The sequence below is a fragment of the Penicillium lagena genome (genome assembly GCF_028827675.1).
Source record: "Penicillium lagena strain IBT 129212 chromosome Unknown utg000006l_segment0_segment0, whole genome shotgun sequence".
Classification (NCBI taxonomy): domain Eukaryota; kingdom Fungi; phylum Ascomycota; class Eurotiomycetes; order Eurotiales; family Aspergillaceae; genus Penicillium; species Penicillium lagena.
In genome coordinates, this window is record NW_026623227.1 from 2,289,490 (window position 1) to 2,305,145 (window position 15,656).

At 53.2% G+C, this 15,656-nt stretch overlaps 7 protein-coding genes across 7 annotated transcripts; 1 reads left to right on the forward strand and 6 right to left on the reverse strand.

Annotated features, from left to right (window-relative positions):
• Nucleotides 1–233: 233 nt before the first annotated feature.
• aof2 (putative lysine-specific histone demethylase Aof2) lies at nucleotides 234–3,430 on the reverse strand (the record flags this gene model as incomplete). Its single annotated transcript, XM_056980992.1, has 2 exons — nucleotides 234–725; nucleotides 833–3,430. The coding sequence occupies 2 exons, from the start codon at nucleotides 3,428–3,430 to the stop codon at nucleotides 234–236; spliced, it is 3,090 nt and encodes a 1,029-aa protein (XP_056831201.1).
• Nucleotides 3,431–4,101: 671 nt separating this feature from the next.
• Nucleotides 4,102–5,423, reverse strand: N7510_009068 (uncharacterized protein; the record flags this gene model as incomplete). The annotated part of the gene is made up of 3 exons (XM_056980993.1): nucleotides 4,102–4,453; nucleotides 4,510–4,929; nucleotides 4,984–5,423. The coding sequence occupies 3 exons, from the start codon at nucleotides 5,421–5,423 to the stop codon at nucleotides 4,102–4,104; spliced, it is 1,212 nt and encodes a 403-aa protein (XP_056831202.1).
• A 512-nt stretch (nucleotides 5,424–5,935) lies between these two features.
• N7510_009069 (uncharacterized protein) lies at nucleotides 5,936–6,421 on the reverse strand (the record flags this gene model as incomplete). Its single annotated transcript, XM_056980994.1, has 1 exon — nucleotides 5,936–6,421. One exon carries the CDS (start codon nucleotides 6,419–6,421, stop codon nucleotides 5,936–5,938), a length of 486 nt encoding a protein of 161 aa, XP_056831203.1.
• Nucleotides 6,422–6,426: 5 nt separating this feature from the next.
• N7510_009070 (CCCH zinc finger and SMR domain protein) lies at nucleotides 6,427–8,743 on the forward strand (the record flags this gene model as incomplete). The annotated part of the gene is made up of 6 exons (XM_056980995.1): nucleotides 6,427–6,564; nucleotides 6,628–6,809; nucleotides 6,889–7,356; nucleotides 7,410–7,606; nucleotides 7,651–8,131; nucleotides 8,188–8,743. 6 exons carry the CDS (start codon nucleotides 6,427–6,429, stop codon nucleotides 8,741–8,743), a joined length of 2,022 nt encoding a protein of 673 aa, XP_056831204.1.
• Nucleotides 8,744–8,979: 236 nt separating this feature from the next.
• N7510_009071 (HpcH/HpaI aldolase/citrate lyase family protein) lies at nucleotides 8,980–10,113 on the reverse strand (the record flags this gene model as incomplete). Its single annotated transcript, XM_056980996.1, has 3 exons — nucleotides 8,980–9,687; nucleotides 9,744–9,964; nucleotides 10,074–10,113. 3 exons carry the CDS (start codon nucleotides 10,111–10,113, stop codon nucleotides 8,980–8,982), a joined length of 969 nt encoding a protein of 322 aa, XP_056831205.1.
• Nucleotides 10,114–10,369: 256 nt separating this feature from the next.
• N7510_009072 (putative MFS transporter) lies at nucleotides 10,370–12,179 on the reverse strand (the record flags this gene model as incomplete). The annotated part of the gene is made up of 8 exons (XM_056980997.1): nucleotides 10,370–10,414; nucleotides 10,472–10,607; nucleotides 10,660–11,090; nucleotides 11,142–11,457; nucleotides 11,508–11,808; nucleotides 11,857–11,944; nucleotides 11,992–12,050; nucleotides 12,083–12,179. 8 exons carry the CDS (start codon nucleotides 12,177–12,179, stop codon nucleotides 10,370–10,372), a joined length of 1,473 nt encoding a protein of 490 aa, XP_056831206.1.
• A 1,061-nt stretch (nucleotides 12,180–13,240) lies between these two features.
• N7510_009073 (high affinity glucose transporter) lies at nucleotides 13,241–15,480 on the reverse strand (the record flags this gene model as incomplete). The annotated part of the gene is made up of 12 exons (XM_056980998.1): nucleotides 13,241–13,559; nucleotides 13,627–13,673; nucleotides 13,724–13,935; nucleotides 14,006–14,223; nucleotides 14,277–14,308; nucleotides 14,360–14,476; nucleotides 14,676–14,811; nucleotides 14,862–14,896; nucleotides 14,950–15,227; nucleotides 15,286–15,301; nucleotides 15,359–15,412; nucleotides 15,469–15,480. The coding sequence occupies 12 exons, from the start codon at nucleotides 15,478–15,480 to the stop codon at nucleotides 13,241–13,243; spliced, it is 1,476 nt and encodes a 491-aa protein (XP_056831207.1).
• Nucleotides 15,481–15,656: the final 176 nt, after the last annotated feature.

Below are 15,656 nucleotides of genomic sequence, written 5' to 3' on the forward strand. Positions count from 1 at the left end.
CTGAAAACGGGGGGGAAGGAGCTTTGTTCGGGTTAATTCATACCGAGAAATGCTTGCCTTCATTCTAGACTGCTAAAGAATAACTCCATTTAAATGGCGCAATGGTGGGTGCCGGTTTGTGAACGTTAAACTGCATTCATTCATACATGGCTGAAATCAGTATCAATAAAGTTATGCAGGTAAGTGTAGTGAAAAACAACATTGGACCAGCCAGTGACTCTTCCACCTCACACTCAGGAAGTATGAGATACCCCATTGCTCTGAACCCCAGCAGCAGCATCTCCAGACACATCGGTACCAGTCTGCCAACTCTCAAACGGATTAGCAGCACACCACCGATCCTTAACAACATAGGTCAACCTCTCCCACTCGGTAACCTCAACCTTCCATTTCTCCCAAGCCTCAGCATTAGCCTTGCGATTCGCCTCCGTCTGCGCAAGGTACGGCGCCTTAATGTCGGCCGTGGCATTGCGCCACATCTGGCCGAGCGCATGCCGGATCTCGTCGCGAGCGGCACGCGCGTTCGCGTTCTTGGTTGCTGTGCGGCGGGCTTCGTCGCATTGCTCACGGCAAGTGGTCCAGTAGTCCTTTTGGTAGAGGAGGAAGGGGTTTAGGCCTGCTTTTGCAGGGCGGGGAGGTGCGGGGCCGAGTTCGGCGTAGATTTGGGTCCAGAAGGCTTGGGTATAGGCTTCCTCTTTAGATTTTTCCATGGGTTTTGGGTTGTGCTGGCGGGCAGGGGGGTTGTGGTTGTTGGCGTTGTGGAGAGGGTGGTGTTTGGTGCCTTTTTCTTTTGGGACGCCGGCGTGGTGGTGCCGTTGGGTGTTGTCGATACACTGCTGTTGACTTTCTCGGGGACCAGAGGGTTGGGGATCTCAATGGGACCTATTGTGGACTCGATTACCTCGGATGCAGCGCGCAGTCCGGAAAGGTATGCGCCGTGGACAGTAGCTGGGTGAGTGCCGCAGGTGGCTTCGCCTGCAAAGTGCAGGTTGCCAATCTGCCGGGCTATGAGGTCGTAGTCTTCTGGGAGAGCAGCGGCCGCCACGTAGGAGTAGCTTCCGCGGGTGAATGGGTCGCTGCCCCAGCGGGTGATGATGGTCTCGACCGGATCGGGGACAGTGGCATGCTTGAAGACGTTCCGCAGTTGGCTGGTGACTTCACCAATGATTTCGGCATCTGAAGTGCGCTCCGCCTGGTGAGCTGCGTCGCCGGCCATGAGAGCGATGAGAACTGGAAGACCCGTGGTTGGCACACAGTTCCAGAATAGATAAAATCGGCCACGATTTGCTGCATACTCCTCCTGCACCATGCTGTTTGGGTTTTCTGGCTCCCGCAGAAGACCGAACATATCCCGGTCCGTATCCCAGAATGGCTGGTCAAATACCAAGATCACCTTGTTCATGACTCCAAACCCTAATCGGTCAATTGCACCACTCTTCCAGTCTGGAAGAGGAGGGTCGAATGTAATAGATTGTTGTTTCAGGATGCCAAGAGACCCGGTGAACACGACGTGGTCGGCCATAAACTTCTCGCCGTCTTCACATTGGATCATCGCTTTCCGGGTTCCAGTCCCAGTTGCATTGTAAGAGATGTTGGAAACAATCTTGCCGGTGCGCACGTCAAGCTGTGTAGGAAGAGAATACAGCCCATATGGCAGTTGCGAATAACCACCCACCACCTGCGAATGTTCTCCCTCGAATTCATTACCAATGTCTTGATCCCAGCCGCTCAAACTGAGTCGGTCAACGTTCGTGGCGTTGGCATACTCGAGATTTGCGAAATGCCAGTTCAACAGCCGCATATCCCTTGGTGTCAACGGAAGCATGCGCTGATACTGCTTGACTCCCTCGTCCATGATCGCGCCGAGGGTTTGCGCCGGATATCCCTTGGCAAGAGAGTCGAGTTCAAGCGTGTTATTCACAGTGTAACCTGGATTCAGCTTCCACCCCATTGCCTGGCAGGCCAAAGCCGCAGGATGCTCCTTGGATGGCCCGACAAGATCTGTATCCCCAGACGACTTGATATCCGCCGTCTTGTGTCCGACTCCGCGACGAACCCGTTTCTTGGGGACTAGCAAATCGATCGTCCCGGCGGCTCTGGCATCTTCGTACTGTCGTACTGTCAGGCCATCATTCACCGTTGACTCCCGGCCCGTATCAATCATGTCTCGGTCACCTTCAGCAGTAGGAACGATCACTGCGTTATGGCGGTAGAAACCGGAGCGATCAAGCACATCGTTGTAGAGCTTTTCGTCCATAGAATCCCGAACCTCATCCACGGGCGATCCATCTACGTCGTAAATCGTCGAGATATCACGGAGGAAGTGATAAGAAAGAGCCAGTTGGCCACGCACGATCTGGTCCAGAGGGTTGCCCTGCTCGAAACCCACGATAATCTGCGCCCCCATTTCCGCCTTGGGAAGGAGGCCAGAAGGGAGATCCGTTGACTGAAGACTGTGGAGAGGGTGTGAGTAGATACGCCCACCGATTCTGCGACGGCCCTCCAGGAGGAGGACACGAGGCGCGGTGTCTGCATCACGGTAGTGGCGGAAGAGGCTCTCCAACTGCCGTGCGCAGCCCAGACCAGCCACTCCAGCGCCAACCACGACAATAACAGGACCCTCTTTTCTTCTGCCGCGCTTTGGTGGCACTTGCCGTATTGGAGCCTCCACACACCCGAAATTAATGTAGCCGTTCCGGACAAGCCAGTCATAGGCAAATGATGCCAGGTTCATCCATCTATAGTCCTTGGCACAGCCTAAGGCTTCCTCCCTAGTGACGCTGACCATAGGGTTCCGGGTCCAGAGCCGTAGGATTCCATTTCGGATGTTGAGGTAGAGCGTGACTTGCAGATGGCAAAGGTGGTCTTGAAGAGCATCCTGCTCCTTACGATGAAGCGTATATGGATCCAGTCGAGACGCATATGCGGCTACAACGCATTGCTGGCCGTAGACAGCAGGTGAAAGCCTCGAAGGAATCGACGACCGGGGTCGGCATTTGGAAAAGTCAGCTTTCCCACTATCCGCCAGGCTCAAGCCTGAGGTGAAGGGAGGTGTCCAGTGCGATTTTGCCGGCGTTGTCGGAGGAGATGTAGATTTCTTTGCGTCAAAGGAGGATGTGAATGACGTGGACGTAGTCGACTCCTGGGGCGTGCTGCTGCCTCCGGTGGCATATGAATCTCGAGCCGCTCCACTGATATCCTGACCACCGTTGCTGGTTATGTACGGATAGGATGTAGCGTTGACATCCCCCGGCAGTTTTGGATGGTCAATAGACGCCGAGACAGGGACTTGGTTCAGAGGGCTGTTCGAGGTCCGCGCCCGTTTTACAGGTGGCTCCAGCTGTTCTGCTGATTGGGATGGAAGCAATGAACCTCGCATATCAGCCGTGATATTGCCATTTACGGCAAATTGATCGATGTATGGCACCATCTGGGATGTCGTGGATGCAGAGGACCTCGCAAACTGATCGGAATTCGTTTTTCTCCCAAGTCTTGGAACAAGTGAACCATAGAAAATAGAAACAGTGTTTTCTAGCAATGAGATCCCTTTTGAATCATTGATAGACCTCCATACCTCAGAGGAATGCGTGGGTATCAAGGGTCAGGGCTTCGCAACCATCGAGTCCACATCGCTAGTCGATATGTGCAGACCGAAGGATTCCGGTGAGGCCGAGATCGAAGATGATCTGAAAATAAATCAGAATTTCAATCATCATTTGCAGATGTACGGGGCCGATAGGATAGACAAGGGTAGATAGACATGAGAGGGAGGTTCGGGGCCGATAGGAAATAGTCCATAGTCCGCCATTCCGTCGAGGGAGACCAGGGCTGAAAGCCACACGGGAACTTACATGCAGTCAGCAGCACAGTAATTGTCGGGACAGAGCGAAATATCCAAGTTGCCTGGCTAGAATGAACGAACGGATGAAAAGCGAGAGAGAATTCGACGGACGGCGAAGTTGCCGCATTCCGTGGGCGTATTTGTCAGTCCGCCCCTACCGGACATTGACTACTGCATGATTGAGTCTATTGTTGGACTCTTTTATTGAGACTATAGAATAGGAGAGTGATTATTATTGTTCTTCACAATCGTCATTATTTCTAATCGGAAATGTGTCGGTGCAGGCCATACGTCTCGCCCGAGGTCCCTTCATACCCATCCGAGTCATTATCCGTAAACTCGTCATGGTACGACCGCCGGTTCGTCTTCCATTGCCTAGACGGGCGGTCGCTATCGCTGTCATCACCCAGCTCCAGATCAACATGGTCATCATCCAAGTCACCAAACCCAATGCGTTCTTCCTCATCCCGAGCAAGTGTTTTGGCGGCAGAGTTGACATCTGAGTCGTCCGAAAACGAGCCATGAGGCCGGTGTGCGGCATGATCCGCTTCGAGGGAATGTCGAATATCGGCACGTTCCTTGGCTTCGAGTTCCTTGGCGCGGGCGAGCGTTCTATCACGAAGAAAAGTTAGCGACAAGGCGGAGTAGCCGAGGCAGGAGATGCGCACCTTTGATATATATACCACCCTGTAAAGATCCCAATGGAGACTGTGACAAGGATGCTGCAGATGTTGATAGCCTTTGAGCCTGCACTCATCTCCTCGTTCTTGTCCGAGAGGAGCCGGACCCGGCTGCCTATGAAGGTGGGGACCAGCAGCTTGGGCGTGATGATGGCGGTGGCCAGCCCGTACATCAGGGGTTGCACCGTCGGGAATGTAGAGACGGCCCCGTTACAGATCGAGTAGGGCAGCGGGCACAGGCGGATCATGCAGAGAAGCTTGAGCCCATCGTATTTCAGTGTCAGGGCCAGCGCGGCAAACCGCGTGTCTCGCTCCATCATACGATTCACAAACTTGGACAGGATGGTCCGCGACACGACAAACGAGCAGGTCGACCCAAGAACGGATGCGGACGCGTAAATCAGCCACCTGTTAGAATTGCAGGTTAGTTTTGCTCACGTCTGCGCGCGGGAGGTGGCTTACCCCTTCCACGTCCCAAAGATGAACCCCAGCACGGTTCCAAACGTGGACCAGCCGACGAGAGGCGGGAATGAGACGAAAAAGACACACAGCCACAGGATGAAGCCAACCAGCGCGGACTTCTCCCACTTCTCCGCGACCGGGCCGAGCCAGATAAACAGCTTGCCGGTGAAGACCATGAACACAATGCCCAAGGTCAGAGTTGCGACCGCCGCCGTGACGGTGCCTACTTTCTGCAGCAGACTCATTCCCATCCACAGGTCGTATACGCGATTGGACAGCTCCGTGCCACGGGCGATCAGCTGGTCGCGGAAGGAGGCTGATCGTTCGCTGGACCGGCGCGCACGGGTCCAAGGGGGTTGGGCATCGTCATCCGGAGAGGGAGAATCTGAGGATATCGGGAGAGCCAATGCCTGGGCGGTGGACTGGTAGTCCGCAGGCATGGTTGGTGGTTGATCAAGGAACGGGGAGAGATCGGATCTGGGGAGCGAGCTGGGCCACCTCGGGTTTCTTTGGCAGCGAGCGACAGAATAATGGCCAGCTAGATTATTGGAAGAACACAGGGCATGGGAAAGCCCAGGTCGCAGGGTCGGACATGAGGATAATAAAGAAGAAGAAGCAACAGCAGAAGAAAAAGAGATGGATCCTGGACAGATGATTGATTGAACAGTCAGCGGAGCTTCCGGGGGCGGAACAGGTTTACTGGCGAACGTGGCGGGAGTATATCCGGTTGCCTGCCAGGAACTTGCCGAGCGTACGGCGTACCAGCGAGTAAATAAGAACCGAAGATATTATTGTCGCATAACCGATTCTTGACTCAATGATAAATCAAGGTCATTAATTGCGGTTGATGACGACTAGAGGAAAGGGCGCAGCATCTCTCATTTGATCACCCCCGCGGAGCTGAGATTTTCGCGGTCTGTCAATTGAGATCACAGAATACCGATCACTATTTCTAGGAGATCAGAGTCCGACGACCATCATACGGAGTCGGTTGGACACTGACGACGAGGTACTGCCGTATAGTGTTGATCCCTGCTCCACCCACTCCCCTCTTTGTTTGCACTTCACCTTCTCCCTCTCTTCCGTCTGTTGATTCCCCCCTTCCCACCCACTTCGACTGCCTCTCCCTCACCCGATCAGCACACCCAAGGGCCGATGCGATGTAATCTGCCTCCGCGATCTGTTCCTTACGCGTGCGCTCGGCTTCCACTGCGGTTTTCCCATATCGACCGATCGCCCCCGACATCCCTGGACCACTTCGGCTTATCATCGCGGGATCATGGCCCGGACCTTCTGACCCGCTGCCTGACTCCCTGAGCATTATATTCTCATCCCTCTCACGCCTCCGCTGCTTATCTCCGCGGCGCTCAGTCCCTGTTCTCACCCCGCCTTCGTCCCGACCACGCCATCCCCTTTTCCGACGCGCGACACCGCGCATACACAATGGTTTCCGAGGAGCTGCTCGAGAGATGCCTGCACATCTTGCAGGATCAGACCTTGGACGAGGAGGAGCAGGTGGAAAAGGTGGAAGAGTTCTTGCACGCAAACACCACCTTGTCCGGGTCGTCCTTGGAGAACGCGGTGCTGGATATCCTCTGGCGGCATCGAAACCGCAGCCTACCAGACTCATCCCCCCCCGCCTAGTCGCCATACCGTAATTCGTCGTGCCTCGCCTGCACCGTGGCAGATGGCTCGCTCATCTACGCCCTTGTCGCCCCATTCCAACCTGGGAACCAGCCCCGGGAGTACCTCGTGGGTACAAAGCTCCCGCGGGGCGTTTTCCCGGCCTCCACTCTCCTCGACCGTCTCCCCGTTTACTTCTCCACGTCCGTCACCCCGACTCGCCCTTGCGCAACCTATCCCCCACTCCCCGAATCTGAACGCGTATGAATTTTCAGATCAAAGCCAGTTGTCCGACTTCTATGGGGACTTTGGCAGCGATAGCAACGTCGACTGGCTTGTCGCAGACGATGCCAACAGCACGACCTCGTCACTAGGCGGGCTCAGCGCTGCCGGGCTGAGTGCTACCGCGGCTGAGTTTGTGCCTGATATGAGCCCGCACGATATCTTGCGCACCGTGCTAGGCGATCGACGTTCAAATGATGAAATCGAAGCGGCTCTAGAAGCAAACAGCTACGACCTCGGCGCTACTATCGCATCACTGACTCAGGACCAAGAGGTGGACGTATTCCCGAAACAGCACGACGACGGTCGTGTGGTGGTGGGCAAGTCTATGGTAATGGATCAATCACGCCCACTCACGCCCTCGGGTCAAAATCGGAGCCCGATAGTGTGCAAGTACTGGTTGTCCACTGGCCAATGTCTGCGTGCAGACTGCCGCTTCAGTCATGATTTAACAAGTCATGTGTGCAAGTAAGTGCCTTTTCAATGATGGTTCACCTTGAATGCTGACACAATTGACAAAGATATTGGGTCATGGGCAATTGTCTGGCCGGCCAGGGCTGCCCATTCTCTCATGATCCGTCCGCACTGATATCCAATCTCAGTGTCACGGATGGTAGTCGGCCAACCTCGCCACCGACCGGCTCTCCGTTTCAGGGCGACAGTGGCTCTGACGCATTCCCACCATTACAGTCGTCAGCAGGAGCAGAAGATCCCTGGGGTGGACAATATATTGGTCGATATCCGTCCCCTCATCTTTTACAGGGCAACAAGCCTATCCCCCCGGGCTGCATCCGGGGATGGGAAAACGTAATGGAAGCATGACGCATCTTTCCCGTCCTACCAGCCGCCATCAGAATCGAGAACTCAACCCCACTGCCCCGTCCGTCGATGACCAAGATGCGTTTCCGACTCTCGCCGCAGTTAGCGCAAAGAATGCCGGGAAAAAACAACATGGGAAACGAGGCGGGCACAATAACCGTGAGGGGAATCTCAGCAGAGAGAACATTCCACCCTCATCACTGGCAGACGTCGTTCGCATGACCCCATCGCCAGCTCCTGGAAAAGGCAAATTTAAGAACAATAAGGAGACCAAGGGTCGTGAAAACAGTGCAGCGGCTCAGTCAATCCCACCGCCGCAGAATATCCCCTGGCTCGAGACTGGTGGAAGAGCCAACCAGCAATATATCAAATACCGCACCGAAGCAATCCGACACGGCACCGTGCGGAACAAATTTCTGCAGAGGTATTGCCTCCCCCAGTGTCTGATGAGAAGAACCAGTTGCTAACCATATCTGTCAGTGCCGCGCAAGCTTGGAACCGAAACGATGCTCGCGCCGCGAAAGCCCTGTCACTCCGTGGCCAAGCCGAGAACGATGCGATGCGCAGATGCCATCGCGAAGCAGCGCGGCAATTGTACGAGGAACGCAATCAGCATTTGCACCATGCAGGCCTGGACGATTCGTCAGAAGAACTCTACGTTGATCTGCACGGTCTCCATCCCGAGGAAGCCATTGAGTACCTAGAGAAAATCCTTCTGAAGCACGCGCGAGAAGGGTTGCGGGTAGTCTATGCTATCACGGGCACAGGACATCACTCGAAAAATGGCAAGGACAAGATCGGCAAGGCCGTCAAAGCCTGGCTCAACGAATGGCGGTACCTATTCCGCGAGTTCAGCGTGCCGGGCGAGCGCGGTGGCTACGTTGGCGGGATCCTTGGAATAGACCCAACCAGTTATGACAAGTCTCTTGCCCGCACTATTGGGAATGCGACGGAGGGAGATGCCAGCGAGCCTACTCTGACCATGGGCAAGATTCAGCTGCTGAAGCGCGAGGATCTGGAGACGAAGGATCAATGACAGCACACCGACTGTGCAACGATACCCATTATAGTAACCATCCTTGAGCTTTGCCCCATTACCCTCAACTGTTTTCAACACAGCAGTGTATTCACTCACCTATATATCCTTCGGGCTCTCCGCATAGTCAGGCATAGTCAGATAGAGGAGAAAAAGAAACAGAACACATCCAGAACTATTTATTCCATCGCTCTCTTCTTCTTCTCCTTACTTGACCCTGTATATTTACACTCCAGCTACTCGGGCTCCTGGTGCATCCATTCCTCCCTCAGCGCAGAAACATCAACCCCACAAGCCTCCGCCTTGGTAACAATCGCCCTTGCCTTATGCGCAACAGGCACATCAATCATCTTCCCATCAAGCGTCCACGCCCCACGCCCACTCTTGGCCGCCTTCTCATCCGCAATAACAACACGCATCGCCCAAACCGTCTCCTCAGCGTCCGGCCCAAAGATCTCATTCGCCGTCCTCACCTGCGTCGGATGAATACACTGCTTCCCATTAAACCCCAACCTCCTTCCGTCGCGACACTCCTCCTCCAGCGCGGCGGGAGGCGATCCATCGCCCTTATCGGATTTGTACGCCGTGCAGACTAGGTCAATTGTTGAGGGGAGGTTCGCGGCGCGGGCGGCCGTTGCGATTGCGGAGCGCGCGAATAGAAATTCTGTTAGTGAGGGCGTGCGCGTTATGCTGAGGTCTAGCGCGAAATCTTCGGCGGCGAAGACGAGGCCTTGGAGGAGGGGGGTTGCGGCGCAGATTTGGGATAGGTTTGTGAGTGATTTGGCAGATTCGATGAGTGCGAGCAGGGAGATTGGGGTCCTTGGGACTGCGGAGGTGGTGGATTGCTGGGAGAGGGTATGGTTCACCACGTCTGTGACGAAGGTTAGGTCCGAGGCGGAGTTCACTTTGGGGATGACGATGGTGGATAAGTTCGGCGATTGGAGCTGGGAAATTGGTTAGAAGGGTAGAAATAACGAAAGGGACGAAGCTGTTAGCTCACCACTTCGGTTAGATCACCCAGCGCCAGCCCGCTGTCGACGGAGTTGATGCGCACTGCTCGCTCCCGGATGCCCGAGGGCGCGGGCTGGTCGATGGCTCTCCGCACCAGCGAGCGGGCCTCCGCTTTCATGTGCGGAGTGACGCTGTCTTCGAGGTCATAGGCGATACAGTCGGCGGTTAGAGAGCGGGATTTGTCGAGGAAGCGCTGTGAAGATCCGGGGACTGTACGTCGTGCAACAAGTTCGTTAGAGACGGTATCGGAGGTGGTGATGAATGCGGGGAAGAGCAAGGAAGGTATGAATGGTAGCTTGAGCGGGCCGGGTAAACGAACCGTAGAGCAAGGACCGGCGGAGAGTGTTGCGTGCTGCCATGATTGAAGTCGGTACTCTCGTCAATCAGTAGTAGTTATCTTCGGTCCTCTGGGAAGATTGATGGAGGTGGAGAGACGGAAGTAGGGGAGTCGAGCAACTTGGCTGGGGCCGGCAATTCCACAGATCGGCGAAGAAGCCGACTCCGGCTATTTGACGACCACGACTACTACTACTACTACTACTACTACTACTACTACAACTATGGCAATATTCTCTATCATCCTGTGCTAATTCTGTATTCAAGTACGCGATCATGCTATAGCACATATCGAAATGCCTTGTTGTCGAGCTCCGTTTGATCCTAGATCACGGGTTAGTTAGCCAGCCTGTACAGTCAAGATCATTCACCTCCACTTACCAGCATTCCATTCTCAACTCCGTCGTCCTCAGTTTCACCATTTAGTGCATTGCGGTCTCGTCGCTTATTCTCCCGGTACATATACATGTACAAGGCAAGAACCGCAGCCAGTTTGACCGAGTATCCAACCAGCATCCTACACATCTGTCAGTCCACGAATCCAAATCCACGCCCAAAGAACAACTTACGCAATATATGCACTGTGATAGCCAGGAGCCTCGCTCGAAATAAATGTCTGCGGCCCTATAATGTTGCCAATGCAGTACCCCGTAAACAATAGTGCACCGGTCACTTGTTTCTTGGTGTATCCGGCGATATTGGAGCTGATGATAGTCAGACTCATGCTGAACCCCAGTCCTTGGAAGTAGCATAGCCAGAGTGCGACTAGACGGCCCCATTTGTTCGTATCGGGAAGTCCAACTAGTAGTCCAGACCCAATAATACACGTTGCGTTGGCAACGATCATGCAAGCACTCCGCGAGTGGAATTTATCACTATACTTGGTCGCGATGAAACCGCCGATCAGGAGAGTGAGGAATTGGACGGCGCCGCCGGGGATCTGAAGATATTGTGTTCCGAGTGTATCGAAGCCGAAGGACCCGACAATGATGGATGTGAACTGATACGGTTTGTTAGTGTCATTGCTCTCAGACGAAGTGGAGAAACATACACTTGTCAACGCCGAATTTGGCACCTGGGCGCCAATAGCCATGATAAACAAGAGCCATGTCTTGGGATCCCGCGCTGCCTGCCACACCTGCTCCCACTTGAAATGATGGTTCTTCACGCCTTGGTTATTCACCGCCACTCGTTCGACCGCGATGGCTCTCTCGCGCTCGCTGAGGAACTTTGCCGTCGAAGGTAAGTCCGGGAGAAACACGAGAGCCAGAACTCCAACGGCGATGGAGATGGCTCCGAAGATGAAGAAGACATACATCCACCGAGGGAGACCGGTGGTGATATGGCCGACAGCGTACCCAATCAACCTGTCCAGGTTACTTCGGTGTCGCAAGGAGACTGGGTAGGTGGAACTCACCCTCCAAACATGGTGGCAATGCCATTTGTGCAATAGTACGCTTCCAATCGTAGAGGCTGCTCGGTAGAGGTATACCACATGCTCATCAACAGTACAAACCCGGGGTTGACCACGGCCTCAACGAGACCTAGGATAAAGCGGTTGGCTGCAATGCCAGCGAAATTATGGCAGGCCGGCGTGGTCATGAGCAGAGCTCCCCACACTATACTGGTAATTCCAAGAAACTTGCCAATCGGGAGCTTCTGCAATGCTAGTCCTGCGGGCCATTGGGCGATCAGGTATCCGAAGTAGAAGATGGACCCTTGCCAGGTTAGCTGTTATTCTATGAGCCGCCCAGAAAAGAACTCACCGAGCCATGAGTAGTCCTGTCCCACTAGTCCCGTTCCTTCCTTGAGACCATACACAGATGCGAAGTTGATGCTGTTTTTGTCTAGATACTGCGAGGAGTCAGTAAATAATAGTGCGCGGAACGACGGTCACTCACCTGCAACATGTATATCACAAATAACAGCGGTATTAATTGGAGATCGATTTTGCGGATTACTTTTTTTCTTCATCGCGTGTGTATTCAAGACCTTGGTTCTGTTTATAGACGTCGTAATTATCGTCCCGGGCAGATGACCCCGTAGATATTGAGGTCGAGGCCTCAATCTCTTTCGGTGACGAATCCATGTTGAGCGTCCCTTAATAGTGGGAGTTTTTAAAATATCTAGCGATAATAACGACAAATACCGAGAGTGCGCGCTTCCCTTTTATTATCAATCATCTCGGTCAGTCGCTATCCACGTGGAGAATGACACGATACGAGCTAAACGAAAACCCCCACACAAATGCCGAGTCTACTCATTTTTAGAAGGTGCCTGAGAGGTGATAGAGAACGCACGGGGCATATTTGGTTGATCAATGGTCCAGTTCTGATCACGACATCACTGCAGCGATCGCGTCTTTGACAGACCTTCCCGAATCCACTTAGTTAGTTTTCGGCATGTAACTACGAGGTACTTTTAGTTAGTCTTTGTTGGAGATTTGCCGATTAGGCTGTTTCGGATGAACTTTCCAAGGTACAAATGGTCTTCATTATTTTTGATTGCACTTGGCTTTATTCACATCGAGATCGGCGCCTCCTTATGTAGTGATTTTCTCCGCTCGGTGGGGCTACGCTACCCTAACCGGACGGGACGCCCAGAGTCAAGCTCAAGGGCGATGGTTTAATTTCTAGGTGAAATATTTGTCTAATACTGCCCAAAGTTGGATATGTAGACCACGGTAATCGATCAAGGATTACAGTAAGATCAACCAGACCAAAAACAATAGGCTAGCAAGTAAGCATTTCCCCGCGTCATATATATATGGGCGATCTCAACATTATCCCTTCAGGATTTGAATATCTATATGTCAACCTTACTTTCCTTAAACAGAGTGTAAGGTCTATAAACTCGCAATGGTCCCAGGTCCGCGCCAATTACCAGACCACATGAGCTCTCTTTAAGCCATGTTTTATCGTACGCCGATTTAGGAAAGGAACCCTAGGCACAGAATTAGGCACCTGCAGAACCGGATTAAGATGCAGGGCACCAATCATTTCCAGTATGAATTTCTCAAGGAAGTGCACTAAGTAGCTAAGGTGGGATTATTTGCAATATATCAAGGCTATGAACAAATACAATCGCACATGGCTTCACAGCTTTAGCACTAATTCACCTTATCAATTACAATTTCAAACCATTTGTTCCCTAATTTGCCCCGGCAACCACCTCAACAAACCCCGTCTCAATTGCGCTGTCGCTCCCATCCACAGGTTTCCCAACCTTAGCCTTAAGGGCCATGTCATCCTCGTTAAACACAGTTATAGCCTCGCCGTGCGCCAGGTCGCGCTCGAAAAGGGCGCCGATCTTGGTGGCCTCGCGGTCGAGGAACGTCCAAATCGAGCGGCCCTTGGTAAAGAGGAAGTCCATCTCTTCGAGAGTTTTGCCGGCGGACTCGGGATAAAAGAGGAAGATGACAATGGACATGAGGAAGCAGAGGCTCATGAAAATCATGTAGAGTTTCCAGCTGAAAAAGAGCAGAGTCAGTGGACGATCCCAGGAAGTATAAAGTCCGCCCCGCGGTGTTTAGTTACCTGATCTCTTTCATAGCAGTAGGGATATAAAGACCGAACCAGAAGTTCTATATCTTGTCAGAAAATAGTCATGGCCGAGATCCGGGATAAAACTCACAACAAACCAGTTCGTGGCGGTGGTCATAGATGTTGCCCTGCCACGCATGCTCATACTAAAGATCTCGGGCGGGTACACCCAGGCGACACATGCCCAGGTGATGGCAAATACGGCGACATAGATGTACACAAAGGCGATGACTGTGTGCGAAGCGGCCGGGCTTGTGAAATGGAAGTTTGTCTTCTGCGTTAACTGGTCATACACGGGATTTCCTATGAAGAGCGCGTCAGTCTCGGCACTAACAACAACGGCTAATCCGCAGACTAGAACTGAGTGCCATACCGGTTGTCTTCATGAGGACGCCAATAACCATCATGGAGATACCCATGCCAACTCCGCCGATGACCATGGGCCACCGTCGGCCCCATGTATCCATATAGTACATATTAGGGTAAGTGAAGAGGTTAAGCACAACACCTTGAAGACCGTTGGCCAGGAGGGACGATGAGGTCTGGCTGAGGCCGGCTTGCTGGAACAGGAAGACGGCGTAGTACATGATTCTATTATGTTAAGTGTCAGATTACCAACGTACAAGGAGGTTAGTGATGCTTACACATTGATTCCAGTCATCGATTGCCAGAATTGCTGTGCTAGATTAGTACGTTCTTTCACGATTCTTCCTAGAATAAGACTTACCACTCCAATTCCGAGCCACATTCGCCGCTTGTGTGTCCCGAGCAGCAGATCATAGTAGCTAGGCGGCGGGTGGGACTTCTCGAAAGTAATCTTCGCCACAATCTCGGCCATCTCGGCCTGGACATACGGGTCGTTGATGTCGCCTCCAGAGTGGACTCTGGCAAGTACCTGCAGCGCTTCTTCCTGTCTATCTTTCTGGACGAGCCAGCGGGGCGACTCGGGCATGAACCACATGGTGATGTGCAGTGCGACAGTCGCCTATATCGTGGTCAGCCTGTCCATGGTCCTGCTTTGTCCGTTCGGTGGGCTAACATACGATCATCTGAAGACCCATGGCAGTTCTCCAGCTTGCTTCGGACTGGATGTGGCTGGTGCCGTATTGGATCCAGAAGGCGATGAGGATACCGAAATTGACGCAACACTGGAAGACGCTGATGATACGACCTCGGATCCTGTAACATATGAGCATATACGTCTTGTGTCGGATTGACTGGATACATACTCCCGTGGGGCGATCTCGCTTTGGTACATAGTGGTCTTGAAGGCGCAGTCAGCTCCTATTGCACCACCCTCACTGCATGTTAACCTACCGTCATGGTCAAACAGCCGTTTCCTAGCCCATTGATGACCCGACCGGCCACAAGGGCCGCCACACTGTTCGCGCCCGTCGAGATCGCAATACCGATTGTGAAGATGGCAGAGCCCAGGAGGATCGTCCTCCGGCGGCCGAGCCGATCCGCCAGGAACGCACCGGTGAGAAGTGAGCCAGCAAAAGCGCCCGCGAGGATGGATGCGGTGATACCGCCCTGCTGGAAATTGCTCGGGTGGTTGAAGTAGGTCAGGAATTGGGGCATGGCGAGGATGCCGCCTGGAAGTCCGGAAATGTCATTCCTCGTCCAACAGAATTTCTTGATGAGACCACTCACTCATTGAACCGGTGTCCTATTCACGCATGGGTTAGATCTTGGCAATACATAGGGCTAGTCCGTGTTGACTTACATATCCAAAGGCTAAGCCGGCGGTGCACGGCGCAATGCCGTAGAGGTAGACTTCCTAATTATTCGGTGGTTGTTAAAATTGGTTGCAGCATTGAAGTCGCCGCCACTTACCTTTCTCACCATGTTGGCTGTTGTTCGGTCCCGTGTCTTCTTTCCATCAGGAGCCTCTCAGGCACAGTGGATCACCAGCAGCTGAATTGTTTATATATCTGAGGGTGCTAGCGAAATGAGAGAAAAGACAAAGAGCCGAAGAACCGGTACTCTGGCCGTGATTGGCCAGCGCTAACCCGGGGAAGTTG